Genomic DNA, 22,000 nt, shown 5'->3' with positions numbered 1-22,000 from the left:
AAAAGAGCTGGAGGAGCACCGTCTATTTTCGACGGGACGCCCACACACGCTCCTGACACGATCGGCCCGTCGCGTCGCCTCGCGTCCTCGCGAGACACCTCCATTCGCTTTTTTAACTCCAGACCTTAAATCGTGACCGCGAGAAGCGGTTTTTTACCGCGTTTATGACAGCTTGACGGCCGTGCCCGTTACTTCTGCGAGAAAACGTCCACGCCAGATGGTTGGAACGCGACTCCGCGTATTTATGAAAAACGAGCGGCGTCCTTTCATCTTCCGACGTCGATTCGTCGTCCTGTAACTTCTATTATTTTTGATGATCTTACACGTTCACTCGGCCTCGGTTTTTCTGCGCACGCTGGCGAAACTCGGCGATCCGCTTGGTAGATTGGCGAAATTAAAAGTGGGTTAGTCGACACAGGTGAAATTGCATCCACGCTCTACTTAACGGTGGTGACTTTGAAAATCAAAGATTGACAATCGAGAATTTTTTTATAAACTCTCGGATGCTGATGGCTAGACAGCGGATGGCTTCATGCGGAATAAAAAATTTCTACCTCGACTGCAACTCGAGTGACATAGAAATTTATTTTCCTTCTATGTTGGATTGGTTGGAAATAATATAACAGTATTTTTAAGTGAATCTAATGTTTTCACTGTTTTAAATTACACCTATTTGTTTTTGTCGTAACTGCATAAAATCCGCTGGCTAGCCTTAGCAATTTCATTCGTGATCCGGTAAGTTTATATACCTCCTCTTAAGATTGTTATTTGGAACTGTTATTTGGTTTCACTGCCGCGTCGGTCACACGTGGATGACACATTTCTTCGGCCATCTTTAAAAAATAATTTTGTCGCTTGTACTGCAAAGTCGCTGTACTGAATTTCAGGAAGTAGACTGCGGATTTTTATGCAAAATAAAAATTGTTTGCGGGGTATAGGAGCCACGTGGACGTTTAGTTCTTTTTTTAATCATTTTAAGGGGTTGAAAATAATACAAATATGTTTCTAAATTCTTCAAATGTCTTTACTGTTTTCCCATTTTTATCATAAATGCATAAAATCCACAGTCTAGCGATAGGCTTTAACTCTACAATTTTTATGTAAATGTCTAAATTACTTCGATTTTGTAGGATTTTTTTAGGATGGTTGTTCGGCAGGGAACGTGTTAGATATGCATAGTTAAAAAGCTTACTAGCCGGCTTTCGCTAAATTTTTAGTCCACAAAAGTTAAATTACTTCCAGTAGCTAAAAAATTCTAAAATTAATTACTTTTCTATTTTCTAACAATTAATTGTATAAGATCTTTTCAAAAGCCAAATCTTTCAAAAAAAAAGAACACACGCTATGGAACACTATAAAAAGCATTGTCGTTGTCCGCACAGAAAACACACCGAACTCCGTCCAATTCGCAAAACGATGGACAGGTAGAAAGCAAATAAGCTTCGCGATCATGCGACCAAGTTGAAAAACAGCCGAGAGCGCGGATGTTTGTACGGAGTACACCAGTTTCGTTCATTTCGCAGACTCTTTAATAGAAAATTGTGGAATCAACGCGAACAGATTCAAACATGAGGAGGAAGAGCCGGCTAAGGTGTGTCCCGAGGACGTCCGTACGTTCGCTAGCTCCTCTCGTGTCTCTTCACTCCTAAAACCAAACAAGAATAATTACGCTTTCCGACGGCGGTGAACGGTCGACGTGGTGGTGCACGTGAACGCTCGTGTTTTGTCACGGGGATTTCAACGTGGAGCGTCGGAATAAGAAGCGACGCGTCGCGACGCCGAGGAAGCTGCCAAAAGAAGGAGAGGGTCGCCGGAGCCTCGAACGTACCATTGCAAGGAATGTACTCTGAAGTTAAAACAGCCCCGCGTACAATAGCCAGAGAGAGATCAGCAAAAGGATCAGGATGAAGTACGTGGTGAGGATGTTCCTCGTCTCGTGGGCCGGCTGCGGCATTTTTCAGGGGGTTCACGGCACTGCGAATGACAGAAAATTACGCGTCATCAGGGTCCTCCACTTTGACGCATTGTTCGCCGGCCATTTTACGCGGAAGCTATCTCGTGTCACCAGCTATTATTTCGTAATTAAATGTGGAAGCAAAACAATCTAAAGAAACTTCAATGAACTTTATTTATACATAATGCATGGAAATGAAACTTTGGACATATCTTTTACATAATTTTTTATATTCTTTTTTGGTATGGCATTGTCCCAAGAACGTTTGAACACGAAAACACGAGTTAACTCGTGACCGGTCAACAATGTGTTAACGAACGACTAGCCTGTCAACTGTTTGCGTCGAGTATACTCGGCACCGAAAAGAAGGCATGTTGTTGTCTAACGACGAGTATACCCGTCATGTAGAAAAACATAATTATGTAGAAAAATAAAATTTAAGAGAGCGCGCGCGGTGCAGTATGAAAAAAGGCACAAAAATAGCCTTAGAAACAATTAATCAGACAAACGCGTGTTGTTAAAATGAAGCAAAATAGTTAGCAGGTTGAAGTTCGATATATAGTACCCGCACAGACACGAAATGTGTTTGTTCAGCACCGATCAAACATTCTTTAACCTTTCGAGGACGATAGCCTTCTGCACGATAGTACGACGTTACCGATATTTTCCATAACTATGTTCCAATTCTAGAAATAAAACTCTTAAAGTCGACAACAAAGTATGAAAGTGTATCTCGTCCAATAATTTCACCGTGTGCAATCAATTGTTAGATATTTGTCAGAATCGGTATGGTGTACTGAAACGCCGTATCCGTGTGGATAATAAGGATTAGTATGAATAATAATCCCTTGTTATCCTTAAAAATCGGCCTTTAGTCGGAATGGTGATCGCTACTCACAGGACAATGGTCGTTGGTGATTCTCCTGGTAAATTAATTATTACGTCGTCTCTACGAGTTCGAAGCGAGAATTGTGTCGCGAAAGCGTGCAACGATTGAAGATCGATCGGTTCGAGTCGGCTCGAGGGTATCGAGCAAGCACCGCGCCACTTTGCGTTCGATCTTCGACTAGATCACTCAACGCAGGATCCACGATGATCCCGAAATTCCTCCAGGAACCCTGTCGGACCCCCACCCCGGACTGTTGTACGCACCGCGGTTGCACCTTCCCTTGTAACTTCTGCTCCAGGATTGGTAGCCCGGGTCCCACCACCGGTCGCTGATGCGAAACCGACCAGTTCCGCCACCTCGGGTTATATTAAGCACCGTGAATGTTGGTTACAGCTTCGGTGGAAAAAGCAACGCGCATCGATCCGCGATCCACCTTGTCGAGAAGACGGCCGCGGGTTCAGGGTCGTCGGGCTGCGCGTCAACATCTTCTCGTAAACACTCGGCGACCTGCCACGATTCATGGGGTTGCTCGGGCTTCGCCGTTTCCTCGATGACAATGACAAAGGACGATTTCATTAAGCCTTAACGGACCAATGCCGCCAATGGTACTTTTACTTATTGGATCCAATGCCGCGTATATGGCGACAAAAATCAAATTTGAATCATCTTGTTATCCTGTTACTAGAGAATACTACTGAATTTCTCGTACTCAGGGTCACGGGAAGGTCATAATATTACAGGTTGTTGGATTCGTCTTGACCTCGGCTATCGTATAGCGACAACAAAATTATATCATTCCATTTAAAAAAAACTTCGATCACCTTGAAGCCTCAAAAAATATAACCTTGAACAAATTCTTTTGCCTATCATAATATTTGCCCCTCTAAACCAACTTATGTTTTCCTCTGCAATTTTTTTCTATTACAAAAAACAAGCGAGATATTTTAGATGCTCGAGTTAGGTGAAACACCCTGTGTATTAATAAATTCTCACTAAAATATAAATATTTTCCTTTCTATGCTTGATATAAAAATGTTGAATCCGCAGTTTCTCTTCGTGTGAAAAATAGTTTGGACCTGGTGGGAAATGAACTTGAAATACTTTCGGACCGTTACGGGTTAAGAAATGTTTACCCGTTGCCGAAAATGACATGCAGTTTTGTCAGAGGATACTGCGTCTCCGTTTATCGGCAACCAGTACGAAAGTAATTCAATTGTTCGGTCGTAAATTATACGTTCCGTCGACGCACGCATATTTCAGGTCCGCGTGTTTTCTTGCAGTTGTAGGCTGCTCCTAGTTACAATGTAGTCGGCAATAGACCGTCAGGTAACGCCGCTGTTGTTGCTATCTGTTTTCGAAACGGCGTACGATTTCTGAGAAAACAATGGTGGCGCCACGTTGCCACGATTTTAGAAAAGATCGGCAAAGCGCCTTGTACGAGCAACTAGCCCCGGGCAGCGAAGGAGGACGCATCTGAATAAATATTGCTACACGTTACGAGTCAACTGTAAAATCCTGAAAAAATCCGGAAAATACGTTAAAAACTGTGTAGGAGGTTTGGTACCAGAAAAATGACCTTAACGACGTATTTTAGAAAATAAGAGATGACAGGGGAAAAGGAAATATAAGAGATGAACGCCTCGTGGAAGAACGCATCAATTAGTGTAAAGTAAAGTAAAGTAATGTAAAGTAATAAGTAAGTAATGTAATGCAACGTCTGTAAAGTAATTCTCCAATATGATGGTGTAAATTTTTCATTTGATCAACATCCGCCCAGGATGGCCTGGAACGAAACTGTTAAAATTGTTCGTACTCGGAGCAACGGTCAATAAAGAGTAAACGAACCGTGCCTTCCGAGGACGGCTAATTTAATTATAAAACAACACAGGGTCCATCAGTGTCACCGTTAAGAGGCCGAAAGGAATCGCTTCTTATTTTTAAACGAAAAGATGCTCCTGATCACACCCACGCGACGCGTTCGGATCCAAGACAGAGAATTCACGTGTGGCGCCACGATATTTTTCACGTGACCAAATATAACAGTGGAATTCACTTCGAACAATGCCACTCCGAGGACGGGAATTTCAACTTCGGTCGGGAGAGCCAATGTCGGATCGTTTTGGATCCTTTTGTTACGCTCGAACAATGGACTCTATTGTTGCAATCTCGCAACGCTTCTCGACTTCTCTCGTCTCGATCGATCTGTCTAACGAAGCTTTCAATTTATATCAACATGGTGCAATAATCCACGGCAGCATAATTCCAGCACTTTTTTAATTTTATTGTCAACCGCCTCTCCAAGTTGCGCGAGGGCCCAATGGGTATTATAAATAGCAAAAACGATTTGCATCTATTGAGTACCATTATCAGCGTTCAATTCATTACGGTCGTAGCCTTTAAACTCTGTGCTGATTTGCGCTTCGCGCATTTCAGGACCGTATCCACGGTCGTCGGTGCCCTCCCTTTCAATTACAGCATCCAGTTTCGTTCTAGGAAACTGCGTTCATGTTTTACGAATAAAAAATTTCTTTTTGATCCCTAACTTGCCCGAAATCATCGGAATTCGGGGAACCATCGGAATTCGAAAGAGAACTTTCGTTTTCTTGGAGGTCTAATTGACGACTCATTTACACTTTTCTTTTTTTTTTTTTTTAATAAAATCATTAGAAACTGGGGGTGGAGGAAAATCATCCTGGAAAGCTATAGCAGTTTTCTAAGACGTGAAATACTTTTCACGCTTATACATGTTTAGTAGAAGTTACTAATAGTGTCGTCCCTGGACCAAACTCGCAACACGATTCGCAGTGCACAGGAGGGGAGGCGAGCTCGCGTTAGGAACAGTCAAACGTTAGAATTACAAAATCGTCGTGAAAGTGCATCTCTTTCGTCCACCAGTTTCCGGTAAGCCTATACCTAGCGGATATCACACACGCGGCCATTTCCAACTATAAGAATAACCACAGTTTACTGTGCCGTGTTTCGAATGTCAACATTCCGAGCAGCAATAAATTACGACCGTGACAATGTCGGTAACGTGGGAGGATCAATAGGACGGAAGATCGTCTGCAAAGCAACGCGCGGTAGTAAACGGATCGTAATTTTCTTATTTCCGCGTAGTGTGTGTTAACGTTGTTTGAAAATCTATTAAGAACCAAGACACCGTCGATTCGCGATAAGGTAGAGTGACCAGGTGACCGACAAAAATAGACGAAAAATGGTTTTACGTGCCTCAACTTTTCGTCCTTGTAAGACAATATTTTTCGCTGGGAAGGGGCTCGTTCGAAAGAGGAAGGTTCAATCTAGCGCGCGCTGGTCATGAGCTGACGAGATTATGCAGATATTTGGTAATATAAGCGTTAGAAGTAGGCCAAAAATTGACGATGTGCGTGCCGTGGAATCCAAGCATTTTTATGCCATTGGATGAGTTTTCTGGATGAAATCGAGGGTAGCGCGCGCTAGAAAATATCTCCAGCTACAAATTGAGCTATATTTTGTCTTGATTCTCTGCGAAATAAACCCAAAACTTGAAGCACGTTTCTGGCGTTAGAATTCATAATATCGATAATACAGAGCAAAAAATGTGACAAGTTTAGTCATAAACTTAAGACCCGTCGGATCAAGATCAAGAGTCTGTGGCTGAAGGTTGTGAACGGAAATTATACAGCAGTTAGCGACCTGCTGGCTCTGCAAAAGTCACGTGTCTATCCTTAGCTCTTAATGGGACAGTGAAACGAAGCGTTGTCGAAGGAATCGTGTACGGGAACACGAGGATCGGTGTTCGGTGTGGCAAAATGGCCGGCGTTTCGAGGGTCAACGGGTGACCGCGTGTTTCCCGCGTGCCGGAGTGCATTTCGGGGATGTTTACACGGCCGCATAAATCGAACGTTCGCGAGTCCTTCGATCTGATTGATGGACCGGCTATTCTGGTCGGCGACGGAACGCGTTTCCGAACGGCCCGCGTTTGATTAGGCCGCGGGAGCGGCTCTTCGGCCGATGCGCGACGCGAACGTCGTCCATCATTTCCAGGCCTTCGTCTAATTTTAACGACTAAACCAAATATTAGCTGCGATGGACAATGTACGGATCCGCCTCGGTCCGACCGAGCCCGTGTTACGTAATGCCACTTCCGGGACGCGTGGCTTTGAACACCTGTGGAGGATTCTTGGTCGGAGGCCGGTGTTTACTAAATAATCGGAAATAGGATTGTACGAAATATGTGTTTTTTCTTTTCTTTTTTTTTTTTATTTCATTGGATCACACGAGGTTCGCGTCGATGAGATACAGACATAGTCTCTGGGCAGAGACGTCGGCGTCGGCGTCGACGTCGGGCTGGTAACTCGATTGAACCGCATAGACGCGCATTAAAGACAGATCAAGTATTATTAAAAGAATACATTATCAAAGATTTGTACGTGTTCATGGCGCATAGCTGCGCGAACGTGGCGAGCAATCACGATTAACATAAATCTCCGACGAGGCTGCCGACGCATAAATTAAAAATATGTATCGGCGCGTGCAACTATTAAACACTAGGTGGTCTTGCGGAGCTTGGACGCACCTCCTGCTGGCTCGAACGGAAAAATTTCTACCCACTTCTGCGGGTAGAACGTACAGTTCGTTCCATTTTCGTTCCTGGATACATAGATAATTACTAGACTGCGGATTTTATGCATTTATTGTTTATTTAAGGACATCAGCGTATCGGTTTCTTAAAAGAAGAAAGAAATTTTCCTTTGGCTTCTGTGATTTGCAATCAATACAAACATTTTTTATTTCGCATAAAGATCCGCTGTCTAATAATTACAATCGCGTTTTATTTGACCTTAACCCCTCGACCGAGTGACCAAAAACACTATTATTTAACCCTTCTAGGACAGATGCTTTCCACTCAAATTCCTGCACACCAGTTATTATACATACTTTGTTGACACGTCATGCCACTTACAAGCCAAATTGGATTATGACGGGTTAGACTCGTCACGCGATTTTTGAAGCTATTTATGACGTTTACCTTGACATAGGAGGACGGTGGCGAGACGGGGTATCATGAAAAGAAATGATAATTGAAAAATGGTAGAGATTTGTCAAACGTACCAAACGGAAGACATTGTGAAGTCGTCTATGATGATACGAAGTCGTCTATTTCGTGTGCGAACAAGACTTGTATTTATTTAAAAACGGTAAGTCATTTATTTTCGTTACATCATAATCTTCACTCTGTCTCCGTTCATGCACAATATTAAAAATTGCAATATTTTGTATTTGTTGGAAAAATAACATCAGCTTTTGGAAAATGATGTGAGGCAAGATGGTGTTCTTGATGCGGGGAATGATGGGGTACCTCATCGTGCGAGGTTGAACAACGCTAACGTGCTCTATTGAAATTGTAATTATATTTTTACAATTTTATATAATTGTAATTATCACCGTGGATAAACTATGATTCTCACTTCTAATCCTTACAAAAAGGGATTTGTCAAACTATCCGTTTTTGAAAAAATATAGAAAGTTACAAAAAAAGACAGTAGAGAAATCCACAGAATTTTGGGATTACAAATATTTGTATTGCAATGAATGTTGCAGGTATTTGCATCGATTGTGAAAATATGTAGAGGAACGCTATAGTTGTTAGGTACCCCCTCCTACCCCGTGGCAGGTCTCACCATGTCCCAAGTGATGAACGCAGATGTTTATACACATTCATCCAAAAGGGAAATAATTTGTACTTCTAAAACTAAAAGTTTAGAGTAGCCGCGAAGGGGTTAAGAACAACACATCGATCTTCTTACTAGACCCAATATAAACAACTAATAATCTGAACTGCCTATTACAAAATTATAATTCAGATAGCACGTTCCTAACTCTGGGTTAAGACAAAATCCACTCGTCCGCAACTCCATCTCTCGGGTACGGCGCGCTCGTCCGCAACTCCATCTCCCAGGTACGGCGCGCCTAGCCGCGAATGCACAAAAGCCGCTATAGTGGCGTTACCGTCCAAACTGATGCTTCCCACGGAAGCCACTATAGTGGCGTGCAGTGCTTAAGAGGTTAAACAACGTTTTACGTGAACGTTTACAATGGCATGAGCAACATGACGTGCCCGAGACGTCTTTCAGACATCAAGGGGCTAAACTAGCGTTGCTCCAAGCATCGTTCGACATAGAGACAATCTTGAACAAATTATTAGTCTTTTTCTTCCCGAAGGAACTTTCCGCTCGACTAAATTCTTCGATTCTCGGCGCCGAAAACGGAATTTAAAAATGTTAGGCAGCATGAAAGGGAAACGACATCAGGGTACGCGGCGTTCGCTCGACCAACGGCCGGGGCTCGGCGTTTTCCTTATCCTATACCGGTGTTCTAATGACTCAGAGAACAGACAGTTAATATCTGCATCTACCACACAGAGACTCGTTTGAATAAAAGGCGGGGACGCTTGCTTATCTGTAACAGGGTTTGCGTAACTGACAGATGCCGCTGCCGCGTAAACACATAGACCTATTTCCTATACACAACGATTCCGCATAATTACCGTCGCATTCATTAGCCGCCCGAAGCGCATTATCGTATCATTAGGAGTTCTCAGGAAATCGGAGTCATGCCAAGGAAAACCCGAGCACTTCCTCCAGCGAGTAATCGAACAGCTTTAAGTCTAGTTTGTACATGCTCGCCAGCTTTCGGAGTTGTTTGTACGTCAGCGTCGAGTAGTATTTCTCCAGCTTCCTCGACGTTGGCTCGTTGTTCACCGGTTTCGCCGGGAAACTGCAACAATGATCGATATACTGGTTGTTTCTACTAACTCGAGCATCTAAAATATCTCGCTTGTTTTTTATGATAGAAAAAAATTGCCGAGGAAAACATTAGTTGGTTCAGGAGGGCAAATATTATGATAAGCAACAAAATGCAGGTTACATTTTTCGGGACCTCAAGGTGATCGAAGTTTTTTTTAAATGAAATGATATATTTTTATTGTCGCTATACGATAGCCGAGGTCAAGACGAATCCAACGACCTGTAATATTATGACCTTCCCGTGACCTTGAGTACGAGAAATTCATAAAAGTAGGACACCTGATGTAAATCGTGAAATAACGATGACATGATCCCCCTAGGGTTTCAAGAAATGTTCTTGAACCTTGATTAATGACTGTAAACACGCTCACACTAAATTGTAAACACCGATACAAATTCTTCTCGTTTCGGTGACTTTAATCAGTACGTTTCAGAAATTCATCGGGATTTATTCGATTGTGAAAGGTAACGTTGCTTCTCTGAAACGATGGTGTACAGTGATTCAGATAAGATAGACATGTTTTTAATTTATGGTGAGACAAAAAATAACTCGGTACAAGCATCTCAACTGTACGCAGAAAAATACCCTGAGAGAAATCATTCTACTCTACAAAGTTTGGACCACATAGTTTAATTGTTTTGTAACACAGGGAGCATTAAATCACTGAACAGAAAACGATCAAAGCGTGCTACTGGAGAAGATGCCGAAACTTTTGTATTGGCTACAGTCAATATTGATCCTACTACAAGTTGTCGAAAAATTGGACGTCCTTTAGACATTTCCAAAGCAAGTGTGTTCCGAATATTACAATGTTATAAATTTCATCCATACCATATTTCCCTACATCAGGAGCTTCATTGCAATGACTTTGAGAATCGTGTTGCTTTTCGTACATGGACATTGCATTATTGCAATGATACACATTATTGCAATATACACATAATATGCATTATTGGTGCACTGAAAACCCGAAATAACTTCGACAAGTTGAACACCAGCGTCCATGGAGTGTAAATGTACGGTGTGGAATCGTCGGTGATAACAAACTCGAGGTCACATGAAAGTCATAATATTACAGGTCGTTGGATTCGTCTTGACCTCGGCTATCATATAGCGATAATAAAAATATATCATTCCATTTAAAAAAACTTCAATGATCTCGAAATCTCAAAAAATATAACCTTGAACAAACGTTTTTGCCTATCATAATATTTGCCCCTCTGAACCAACTAATGTCTTCCTCTGCAATTTTTTTCTATCATAAAAAACAAGCGAGATATTTTAGATGCTCGAGTTAGGTGAAACAACCTGTATAATTTTAACTAATCGAAAATATTAAACTCCTCGATGCACATTCGCGTCCTCTGTAATCGATGCGTTAGGCGTGCTAAATGATCCAGCGCCTTAGCGATTGTTGTTGAAGAGTAACATGGAGAAATTGAAAATAACGGATTAGGGACCCCATTACTGTGGGGGTACCAATCACTGTGCCTATATTAATTACACTTAAAGAACAATGAATATTGAAAAAGAGATATGTAACATCTATATCAACTAATTTTAATGAAAATGTTTAATATCTCTTTTTTAATATTGATTATATGCTTTAGAAAGAAGTGTAATTAGTATACGCACGGTAATCGGTACCCCCGCAGTAATTGGGTCCCTCACCCTAGTGCTTAATATTGCGAGAATATTTGTCTGACATGATTTACGTCCTGTAAGTCTGAAAAGTTGTTTTCCGGAAATTCGAGACTCACTTGACCGACTCGACGCCCATGCGTTCCAGAACCTCGGTGGCGTCCTCGACCAAACTCTCGTACTTGCTAATGAGGTTGTAATTAACTAAGCACGGCTGACACAGCTCGTAGATCGGGTTCCAATGCTCGTTTCGGGTTTCGTTCGACGAATCGTCCGTGACGAACTCGACGAACTCCCGGAAAGTGACATCGTCGCCGTTCCTCAACGACTGCTCGGTGGCGTTCTGCCTGTACCTCTGAAAACAAAATCCGTCGTTGAAGCATCGTTTCGATTTCGTGGTTAAAAAGGTGAAAAACGTCGGTTCTCTCTCTAACCTTGACGATCTTCTTCCCGAAGCGAGACTGAAAGTACATGGAACTCTTCTCGTGTTTCGCCTCGAGCTTGTTCCTGTAGGCGGACAGCAGCCTTTCCAACGGATGCCTGACCACTATCAGCTTATCGTATGTCGTTAACATTCGTTCGATCTCGGGCAACGTGTAGTTGCTCAGCCTTTGGAAAGTGCCTTGCGAGTGGGCTTGGTCGGCAGGTATCTCCAGGGGATCGTTGCCTGGCCATTTCCCAGTGGCAACCATCAGAACCCGTTTCCAGTTCGTGCAGGCGACCTTACAAACGAGCACGCGGACTCTTAGGCGGCGATAACCAACGAAAAGAAATCTTTCCCGGTTTTTTATTTCGCAGCTAGCCCCGCGGTTTCGCAAACTAAGCGGCACATATCTAAAGTCTCAATCACCTACTCAGCTGTTGCGCAAACGGCTGCCACGGTTCACTCGATTCCGCCGGTCGATAAACGATTCTGCTGCACCGTTCACAAAGAGTCAAGGACTCGCTCGGTTTCCCGTACGTGAGCTGATTCGCAGGTGAATTTTATACAGAATTTTGCGAACAGTCTGGGTTCAACCGATTCGAGAGAAATTACATCGTTCGAGTTCCGCAGCAATGGCTTCCGAATGGCTTAAGTTTACAATTCGTTTCGGTTTAATTCTTCGTCGACGTTACGACGACTTTCGAGGACTCGTGGTAAGCAATTATGTCTCTCCCCTCTCCCCTGTTCGCGCCGCGGCCGAAAACTGCCGACTTCTGAACTTTCGGCAGTAAAACGCTTAATCGCGACAATTAATCCGCAGTTCCCGTCGTGTTCTCTAATTGGAATCGTACGGCTTTAGTACCGTGAAACCGTGGCACCCGGCTTTCGCTTCCCTGGTTTCTCGGTTAATCGTGTCGTACCTTCGGCACGTAGCAATAAAGAAGCTCGTGCTGCTCGTCCACGAGGATATTCCTGAAGGATTCCGGGTCCGAGACCTCGTTAGCGGTGTCCAAATCGCTGAGGATCTCCTCGCAGTTGTACTGCAACCTCTCCTGCCGTTCGACCAGAGCAGACCTCGCCAGAGCGTTCGGCCCTGTCCAGGAGTACATGAAATTCTCCGCCTCGAAGGGTCGTCTTCTATCATCGTTCGTCGAGGTACGCTCTCCTACCGCGTTCCCGATCGCAATCGACACCGACATGCTGAGGATAAGTAGAACTGTCCCCCGAACGCTGCATCCTGTCATCGTCCTTCCTGCCCACCCGGGACATTGAATTATCTTCTTGATGGAGGACAGCTGTTTACGAACCGGTCCTGCGGAGTTCGGACAAACATTGAATTAATAAAACATCCGTAAGAATTAACCCTTGAACAACCCTGAATTAACCCTTTGCTGTCGAAGCTATTTCAACTCGAAAACCGAACATTTTTTCCGACCAAAAATGCTTCCATTCTATAAGGGTTCAATAATTTGTTGAATATGAGCAAATTGAATAGAGTAAAATATATCTTGAATGATTACGTGATTACTTGAGTGCTAAGGGTTAATAGAAAATTGAATTAACAAAACATCCGTAGTATGATAAAAAGACTTTCATTAGAAGGTTTAAAGAGGATTCTCGTGTAACTCGCTCAAAAATCGATATTTTCCATTGTACTTTTTCATAGTATAGAGCCTCGAAAATACTTTCCCAACATTTTTTTCAACCCGGTGGAAAGTGCAACTCAATATGTATTCGACTGAGCTTATTTTTAAAACAATATTATTCATTTAAATGAGTTTTACAGGACAATAACAGTCATCGCTTTTTCTAGAAAAAATCGCATTTCCCTCCGCTTCAAATTTAGAGAAGCAATAAAGAAATTGGATATTTAAAAAACGAATTATCTCGCCGAGGCGTTATCAGAGAAGCGCCGCTCATATCTGGTATATCTTTTCACCGCTTATATCTACATCATTTCATAGTCAATCTCATTTTTTCACTCCTACAAACACTCATCTACGACTGCATAAACTTGCAGATATATTTAATAAATAAATTTTGAATTAACATTCCACGAAAATTGGCTTATTTTTCCCCTTAAAGGAATTCCCCCTTAAAGCTTTAAAAGCAGACATATTTAATAAATAAATTTCGAATTAACATTCCACAAAAATTGGCTTATTTTCCCCCCTTAAAGCTTTAAAAACAGACATATTTAATAAATAAATTTCGAATTAACATTCCACGAAAATTGGCTTATTTTCCCCCTTAAAGTCTTAAAACCAGACATATTTAATAAATAAATTTCGAATTAACATGCCGCGAAAATTGGCTGATTCCCCCTTAAAGCTTCGAAAGCGTAAGAAGCTATTGTTGCCACTCTTCAGCCCACGGAAACTGTCTCCATTATTCGATTCGCTTTACATACTGGTAACGAATGTAAAAAAATGCAGCATGCCTCGTGCCACACGAGGAAAAATCGTACGTATGCAACTCCGTTTTCCTGGTGCATAAAAACAAATACATAGTACGGTCGATCGGTCGTCCATTGATTATTCGCAGGGAAGCCTCTCGATTCACGGTTCGCGTTGACATTAACATAAACAGAGCTTCGTAAATCGATTTCATTCGACGGGGAAACACGAGCGACCGGCAGAGGTCTTTCAATTAAACGTTTATTGGTGTCAATTCGGTCGGCTGGTGGTTACGCGTTCGAGTGACACGAATTCGCGGCTGTTGTGGGAAACTTCTCGGAACGATTTGTAAATTAAAGAACGCGGAGAAAAGAACGGATCGGACAATTGGATCGGGCGCTTATTAAACGCCTCCGAAGTGGATTTTAAACGGACGGAGCGTTTCGAGCTGGGATATGTAGAACGGACTTTTCTTTTAATAACCGAGCGCGATTTCAGGTCAACGATTCGAGCGGCGAACAGATCGGACAATTTCCAGAAGCGCGGCGATACCGGCGACGCGGAAACAAGGAAAACGTTGATTTCCTTGTATATATCATTCGCTTTCCATAAAAAGAAAAAAAGAAAATGGGATTCCATGTCCGCGCGGGAAACGCGACCACAGATGACCGTGATAACAATATCACAACACGCGTTGCGAAACCGACAATCTCCTGCGCCGATCATTGTAGAGGAAACGTCGGGAATTAACGAGATCCAATGCCTGTCGATCCGTATCGGCACAAAGCGGACCAGCGAAAGTGAAATTTCATAGTATAATTTGTAATCGTTCGTGTCGATTTTTGAGGAAAACTCGAACGCAGTACATTTAAATTTCGATACACATTTATCGAATTATTCTAAGTGCCATTTTGTTCCATAATCTTTCTCCGTCTTTCACGCAACTTGCGTTTTTCGGTGAAAAACTTTTAAATGTGATTTTTTATGTCGTCCAAAGAGTTAGAGTTTTTGTTATTATGGGAATTTTGTGTTGACCTGAAGAGATGAAAATCTGAGGGTGCAATGTCTGGTTAATAGGGTGAATGGGGTAGCGCATCCCAACCAAGCTCCAACAACTTTTGGAAGAAAAAAGCATCAAATGCCTATAGTGCACGCTGTTTGCCTCCATATTTAATAGCGTATAAAAGTAAGAAAAATGAATGTATCCTGATCAAACTTTTTTCTAAAAATGCCTGAAATATCACCTTTTAGATTATTCAGACCTATCCTAATGCCACCTACGGAAAAAGCGGCACGAACTTGCCGGACAACCCGATATAATACACTTCACGCCGTTTCATAATACCGGGGAACTGCTTGACAAACATTCGCGCGATAAATATCTTCACGCGGTCTCGGATAAAGAACAAATGTTTGTTTTCGAAACTCACGTGGATTATCTTGGCGAAACGATAGCCCATTGGTACCGCTTTGATTAAACGAATAAAGCCGTGTGTACACGATTACGATACTCCGATCGCTATACAGCAACAACACCGAACTACAGGCACTTTGCAACTACGATGCTCATCAATGACTCGCGCAATCGGCTCGGGAACATGGTCGATGCGGCCGACCTTGTCCGATCGCTAATGAATGAACAACCTTATGGCACATTAGCGTGCCCCATTGCTCTCCTCCAACGGCGCGCCGGACCATCCTCGGTAACCTTCCGACCGACGCGTAACCTCTATCCGCGCGGCGGCCGGTATCAATTCTGTCCGCCAAGAATGGCGTGTAATAGGTGTTTGAGAAATTCAATTCGCCCGATAACGACGTTACAACAACTGAATCGCGATAGCCGGCAATGAAGCCAATTTACGATTGCGTAATACCACCGGGGAATTCGCCGGACAATTGACCCCCTCCTCCGACCCTCGCGCTGGAAGAACGTCCGATAAAGAGGAAACAAGCCGAGACATCGATATCGTCGCCGAGGATCACGATCCGGAAAAACAATGTCACCGAACACGGTCGTCGGTGGACGCGTGACCGGCGCCGCGATCATCCAACCGAGCAGAATCGTGTCCCACTATCCTTGAATCGCGGCCAGACAATGGGAACTCACCTGTTGCGGGCAGCAGAGCGTCGCGTAGGTCCGCCGAGCAGATTGTCAAAATCTACGTGGCATGGTTCGACGATCAGACCTTGCGGTCAGTTCGATAATCGTCCATCGTCGAAACGGTGATCCTCTTCTCGTCGAAGTGTTCCGAGAATCCTTTGAGAAACGGAGACCTCCTTTCGAGCGAGTCCCGGTCCGAAAATGGTGAGGAGTGGGACGACGCTCGATCGCTGAAAATTCCTGGATCAGCCGGGTAAATCGGGCACACGCGCACGTTGGAACACGGGCTGGAGGAACACCGCCGAGCCGATGGCCAGTCCGGCTATTGCCTTGTCTCGGAGACCTTCTGACATAAGAATGGAACGTGGTGCCAGTTTGTAGAAGTGAAAGAAGCTGCGCGCGCCACCGGACATTGCATCTTCGTTTCTTCAGCAGGGACAGGCTCGATCTTCCTTCTCCACCTGTTCCCGCTCCAGAGCCGCTCGTCGACGATCCAGCGCCGGGCAAAATTCGAACAACGACTCGGCCGAACCAGCCTGTCGGGTACAGGCGAGGCTGGTTTTACATATTGTCCCCGAGGTGGCATTCCTGAATGACTGATTAGAGGACACGTCGTCGACCAACTGATTTTCGGCGGCGTTAACGACCGGTTCGTCCGCCGGAAAACACCGGCGCACAGTGGTCTAAAACGCGAAATTTAGTGACATTTTGGTAGAACTTCTGAACTATTAAAGATATCGAAGTGATATTTTGGGGTGTAGAAATTAACAAGTTTTTTAATGATGCATAATGGTACCATAGTATTTTTTTACTATTTTTTAAATGTATTTACAAATTTAACAACTTTTAGAAACACATTCAGCTTAGTAAATATATTATTCCTCTAAATTTTTGAAAAATCGCTCTTTAAATAAAATTTGGTTTAGTGCCTAAAGTGTTTTTTAATCGTCAAAGAGTCCCGACGAAGAACTCGAGAAACTATGCGCATAGCCGCACGGACGCGGGAAACTTTAAACAATAATAACTTGTGATATGGGACGAGATGGGAAATAATTCTTACATGATTGTATAGAAGAAAGTATGCTGAAAATACTCCATTTTGTAAAATTCTATGATCCGTATGATACAGAAGATATTCCTTGCGAAGTCTTAAGAATTTTGAAAATTTTCTACATTGCATTTGGCATAATATGTTTAATACATCATGAACAGTAATTTTTAATCGACAATTGTAATTTACAGCTTAAAGATAAACCTTTCATTAAAAAAAAAAATTGGAAGGAAAATATTAAAAAGGATCGTCAGGGCATCTCAAAGAAGAAAAGCAATTTTTTCTTCTTTGTTTATAAAGCAATAAACATTAAACGTAAGTCAATATGAGACAGTTGATTTTGTGGCAAAATGGCACCAAATTTCGCGTATTAGATCACCGCCGCGGCGGTATAATGACGACGGTGTCCTTCGTCACATCGACTCGAATACAAGAAAAAGTTTCGACGATTTCTCTCTTAAAATTTGCATAATTTGGAAACGTGTTTTCCTTCTATTTTATTTTTCTAATAAACCACGCTGCGCGTCGGATCGCCCGAAAACAGAGATCGTCTCCGAGAAGTAAATAAGAGAGTATCGCAGATTATTCGGAGACTGAGAATTTTACTCTCTTTGATCCTATAGCTATTATTTGTACAAGTAAGAATTATCGGATCTTTTACGAGCACAAAGCCGGAATTTTGCTCGAGCACTTGTAGCACGCGAATGAAACAACGAGGGACTGTTCATTCGAGTTGATCCACTTTTCAAGCGATCGCTGTGACTCCACCAATAGCATAGGTTGCTCATTGTACGGGAACTGTCTGGCGATTGTGCGTATTTTTGCAGCGAGGAAAACAATCAACCGCGTTGTTTTACTGGATTTTCCCGAACCACCGACGAACTGCCCGCGATCTTCTGTTCTACAGATAATGGAACCTTTGGAATCGGGAAAGTCAACTTATCTGTCTCGCGATGCTATCTCTGAAGACAGTTTTCCTTGGGTCATGAAAAAAATCCACTCCGGGAAAAAAAGATAGCACATCACATATTTTTTCAAAAGTTGTAAATTCAAAAGTTGTAAATAGAAGCCGAAAAATAATTATGAACTTATTAAAAAATCCTGAAAATTACGAAAAAAGGAAGAGTTCTGGGCGTCCGCAAAGTTTAACTGCTCGTGAAAAACGTGCAATATTAAGAACAGCATCGAATTCGAGCATGACTGCGATACAAATCGCAGAAAGTGTTGGTGTAAACACTAATGTAAAAAAACAATGTATTCTGGACGAGTGGGAGAATATTACCCAAAAAAAGTATTTAAAAAATGTATAAATCTTTACCAAACAGAACGATTGAAGTCACTAGATGTAAAGGAGGTTCTACAAAATATCAAGGTCTGATTTTTATCAATTAATTGTTTTATATCTCAAGTTTTTCGTTAAGTCTGCTATCATTTTGTCCCATTTGCGGACCACAATATTTACGTTCTCGTTCCTAGAATTCTGATGACGTAAATGTTGCGTATAATACATATATGGACACAATGAGGATGATACAATGTTGCGTACATTATACATATAAGGACATGTCTAAAAATGTCGACATATTAACCCTTTGCACTCGAAGCTATTTTAACTCCAAAATGAAACATTTTTTCCGACCTAGAATATTGCTCTTCTATATATTTTTTTCATGCTATACATACGAAAATGGTGCAACTTACTCGTACAATACCGGAATGTTTAGTAATTTATTAAATACAAACAAATTTAATAATGTAAAAAATATTTTGAATAATGATACATCAATTTTTAGTGGCGCCTTACAGGCACCATTCGAGTGCTAAGGGTTAGAATATTCATTTTCTTCAATTTATGGTATTCAAACGAAGAAAGAATATGCGATGCGCTATCTTTTTGTCCCGAAGCGTACGTGTCCCGCAAAATTGGTGTTGCAAAAACGAATGTCTTCTCGAGAAATCGTTCCGTCGGTTCGAGCGACAGGTCTCCTACTTCATCCTATAATATACACACGAGGTTATTTTTATCGTTCCCAAAACGTATGCAAATCATTCCTGCCGCGACCGCGTTAATAATTCCGAGCCGAACACGCGTTTCGCCCGGAGGTAACGCGGAGCTCGATGTGGCAAATTGCCAGAGGAAGATCGCTTCGCACAATGGGCTGCTTGCTATCAATTAAGGAAGGACGTGAACGAGGCACGGGCACGATCGGCAGGGGACAGATATTCGGTCTATGCGTCGCCGGTCGTCGTTACGTGCGTGTGTACATCCGAAACCGCGCGATCCATTGCCTCATAGCTCGCGTGACGACTAGAGAAAGTACCTTACCTTCGGGCACCATCTGTGCCGTCCGCTTGCCCTGAATGACTTTAGTCTTGCTTTGGCTTTCGTCGGTAAACCATCCTACGAAAACAGACGAGCGGCTGCTGAAAACCGAGCGGGGTGAGCAGAAGCATGAAACGCGCTTCCTCCTGAACACGCCTCCCGTGGTATCGCGATCGAAAACACCACCGCTGGCCGCCGAGACGCGCACGTGTTCGCGCATGCACGAGTGATCCCGCAATTACTGAAAGCATTTAGGTAACGTCTTCTCGCTTCGCCTATATTGGCAGAATTACACCGTCCGCCGATATGATATCGTATCTGTTGATATACACCACTTTGCACGCAACATCGAAAATTACCCGCTAATCGTACTTTCTTGAAATCCGCCGGCCTATGACGACAGAAACGCTTCCTACGGCCGAAGTTTGTCCAACTGTTTGTCGGAAACATTGTACCCGACCCCCGTAATCTCGCGCACCTCCGACAGTTCGTTCGGATAACAGTGCGCGTAGCCCACCGGAAATCGTTAATAACACGGTGAACGCCGCGGAGGTCGTACGACAGTGCAGACAAAAGAAGTTTTGTTTTCGTTGAAGGAAAATGATGCTGCAATTGGTATTGTGGTTGCTGCTGGGCTTGATCGTTCTCTGGCTGTTTCTGAACCTCGCCAGAATCGCCGAGGCCGTCTGGGAGGTTCTTCTGCCGATCTTCGACTCGGCGCCGATCGACCTGAAGACGAGGTTCGGCGAATGGGCCGGTGAGTAGCATCGTATGTACCTTGTTTCCCTGGAGCTTTTCGAAAATCCTCGGTTGACGTTACAGTCGTCACCGGGTCCACCGACGGCATCGGGAAGGCTTACGCGATCGAATTGGCCAGCAGAGGTGTGAACCTGGTGCTGATCAGTCGAACCTTGGAGAAACTCGAGAGGACCAGGGATGAGATCCTGCGGGAGAACCCGGGGATCGAGGTGAAGATCATCGTGGCGGACTTCAGCAAAGGCAGGGAGATCTACGGGAAGCTGAACGAACAGTTGGAGGACATCCCCGTCGGGATCCTAGGTAAATCATGTGCGAGTCCTTTTCGGTGGTCGGTTGGGAAGCGGAACGCGGACGCGTGCGAGAGTGATTTGGCGTGAGTGAATTCGAGGTTGAGGTTTGTTTGAATGGGAATGCAGGCTGGCGGAGAGTAAGAGGTGCGAATTTGCAGCTCGCGAGGATCGCTGAACGAATGATCGTTACGATGTCGGCGCGAGAAAGTGCCGCGACAGCTGATTATCGACCGGCGCGCAATTTCCAGTGAACAACGTCGGCATGATGTACAGCTACCCGATGTACCTCGGCGAGGTCCCGGAGAACGAGCTGTGGGACATCATCTCGTTGAACGTCGGGGCCACCACGCTAATGACGCGGCTGCTCATCGGGAAAATGCAGAAACGCGGGAAGGGCGCTGTCGTAAACATCTCGTCCGGCTCGGAGCTGCAGCCAGTTCCTTTGATGACCGTTTACGCGGCAACGAAAGCGTACATCGGGAGCTTCTCGGAGGCCATCAGGAGCGAGTACTCGAGGTTCGGATTGACCGTGCAACACCTGACGCCGTTCTTCGTCAACACGAAGATGAACGCGTACAGCAACAAGCTGCAGGTAACTCGAAGCCGCGCAAGCGCGCGCGACGCAATTGTTTACCGGCGGTAATTATTGATTCGTCTCGAGAGCGAAATAGGAATTCAATTAGCAGACGAATTAGGTAAACGGAATGTTGGGCGATCAAGGACGGGGCTTTAATCGCTTTTGCTAGTCCGAGTAATTGACTTCTATTTTAATGTACAGGCGATCGATTTACTTGACACAGGCCATCTGCTGGCTCCACTGTTGATAAACTGGAACAAAAGAAAAACTTAAAAATATGTTGAAACGGAACCGTTCCGAAGATACTCAGTAGAATTCATGATCGTTGCAGGTGACCAGCCTTCTCGTGCCGAACGCGACGACTTACGCCAAAAATGCGATCAATACTCTCGGAAAACTGGACACCAGTACCGGTTATTGGGGCCACGGGATCCAGAAGATCATCACGTTGATCCCGCCGGTACATATCAGAACGAGAATCGGATTGTTCATAACTCAGATTTTCAGAAATGATTACCTGAAGGAAAATAAAAATAATTAAAACAGTATGTAAATGCGTGTATGTGTATATTGCATTTCGGTTTTCGTTGGTTATCAATAAACATTTTATTAGTGCTATGCCATGTGACACTGGATTATGCGAAAACATGTACAAAAAAAGAATGCACGTAGACGCTATGAAACAACAACGTATACGATATAAAACGAATAAAACAGTAAGCAATTTATTCTTTAAATTCGTTCATTTTCTCCTCGACTGGTTCACGAAATTGATTCTATAATTGATAAATTGTTTCGCAACCGAT

General features: G+C 43.5%; 2 protein-coding genes and 1 long non-coding RNA gene across 9 annotated transcripts; 1 reads left to right on the top strand and 2 right to left on the bottom strand.

Moving 5' to 3' along the window:
* Positions 1-1,299: 1,299 nt before the first annotated feature.
* On the bottom strand, positions 1,300-9,517 carry LOC143365512 (uncharacterized). Of its 2 annotated transcripts, XR_013084555.1 has the most exons (3): positions 9,373-9,517; positions 1,829-1,974; positions 1,300-1,645 (listed from the first exon to the last, which is right to left on the bottom strand). It is a non-coding gene; the product is annotated as an uncharacterized LOC143365512 (long non-coding RNA). The 2 variants fall into 2 exon arrangements; XR_013084556.1 differs by lacking the exons at positions 1,300-1,645; positions 9,373-9,517 and adding an exon at positions 2,853-3,413 and having other exon boundaries at positions 1,652-1,974.
* On the top strand, positions 5,675-21,931 carry LOC143365507 (inactive hydroxysteroid dehydrogenase-like protein 1). Of its 5 annotated transcripts, none has more exons than XM_076805747.1 (5): positions 5,675-5,744; positions 20,165-20,325; positions 20,391-20,627; positions 20,866-21,209; positions 21,526-21,931. In XM_076805747.1, exons 2-5 carry the CDS (start codon positions 20,169-20,171, stop codon positions 21,733-21,735), a joined length of 948 nt encoding a protein of 315 aa, XP_076661862.1. In that variant the 5' UTR covers positions 5,675-5,744; positions 20,165-20,168; the 3' UTR covers positions 21,736-21,931. The 5 variants fall into 5 exon arrangements, with proteins under 5 accessions (XP_076661862.1, XP_076661860.1, XP_076661863.1 ...); XM_076805745.1 differs by lacking the exon at positions 5,675-5,744 and adding an exon at positions 7,107-8,023; XM_076805748.1 differs by lacking the exon at positions 5,675-5,744 and adding an exon at positions 12,727-12,852.
* Positions 9,437-16,773, bottom strand: LOC143365506 (carbohydrate sulfotransferase 11). Of its 2 annotated transcripts, none has more exons than XM_076805743.1 (5): positions 16,201-16,773; positions 12,618-13,009; positions 11,708-11,995; positions 11,393-11,628; positions 9,437-9,602 (listed from the first exon to the last, which is right to left on the bottom strand). In XM_076805743.1, the coding sequence occupies exons 2-5, from the start codon at positions 12,939-12,941 to the stop codon at positions 9,437-9,439; spliced, it is 1,014 nt and encodes a 337-aa protein (XP_076661858.1). In that variant the 5' UTR covers positions 12,942-13,009; positions 16,201-16,773. The 2 variants fall into 2 exon arrangements, with proteins under 2 accessions (XP_076661858.1, XP_076661857.1); XM_076805742.1 differs by lacking the exon at positions 16,201-16,773 and adding an exon at positions 15,524-15,653.
* Positions 21,932-22,000: the final 69 nt, after the last annotated feature.

Source organism: Halictus rubicundus, chromosome 2 (genome assembly GCF_050948215.1).
Source record: "Halictus rubicundus isolate RS-2024b chromosome 2, iyHalRubi1_principal, whole genome shotgun sequence".
Classification (NCBI taxonomy): domain Eukaryota; kingdom Metazoa; phylum Arthropoda; class Insecta; order Hymenoptera; family Halictidae; genus Halictus; species Halictus rubicundus.
The sequence above is the reverse complement of the archived record's forward strand: the minus strand, read 5'-3'. Positions and strand labels throughout refer to the sequence as shown.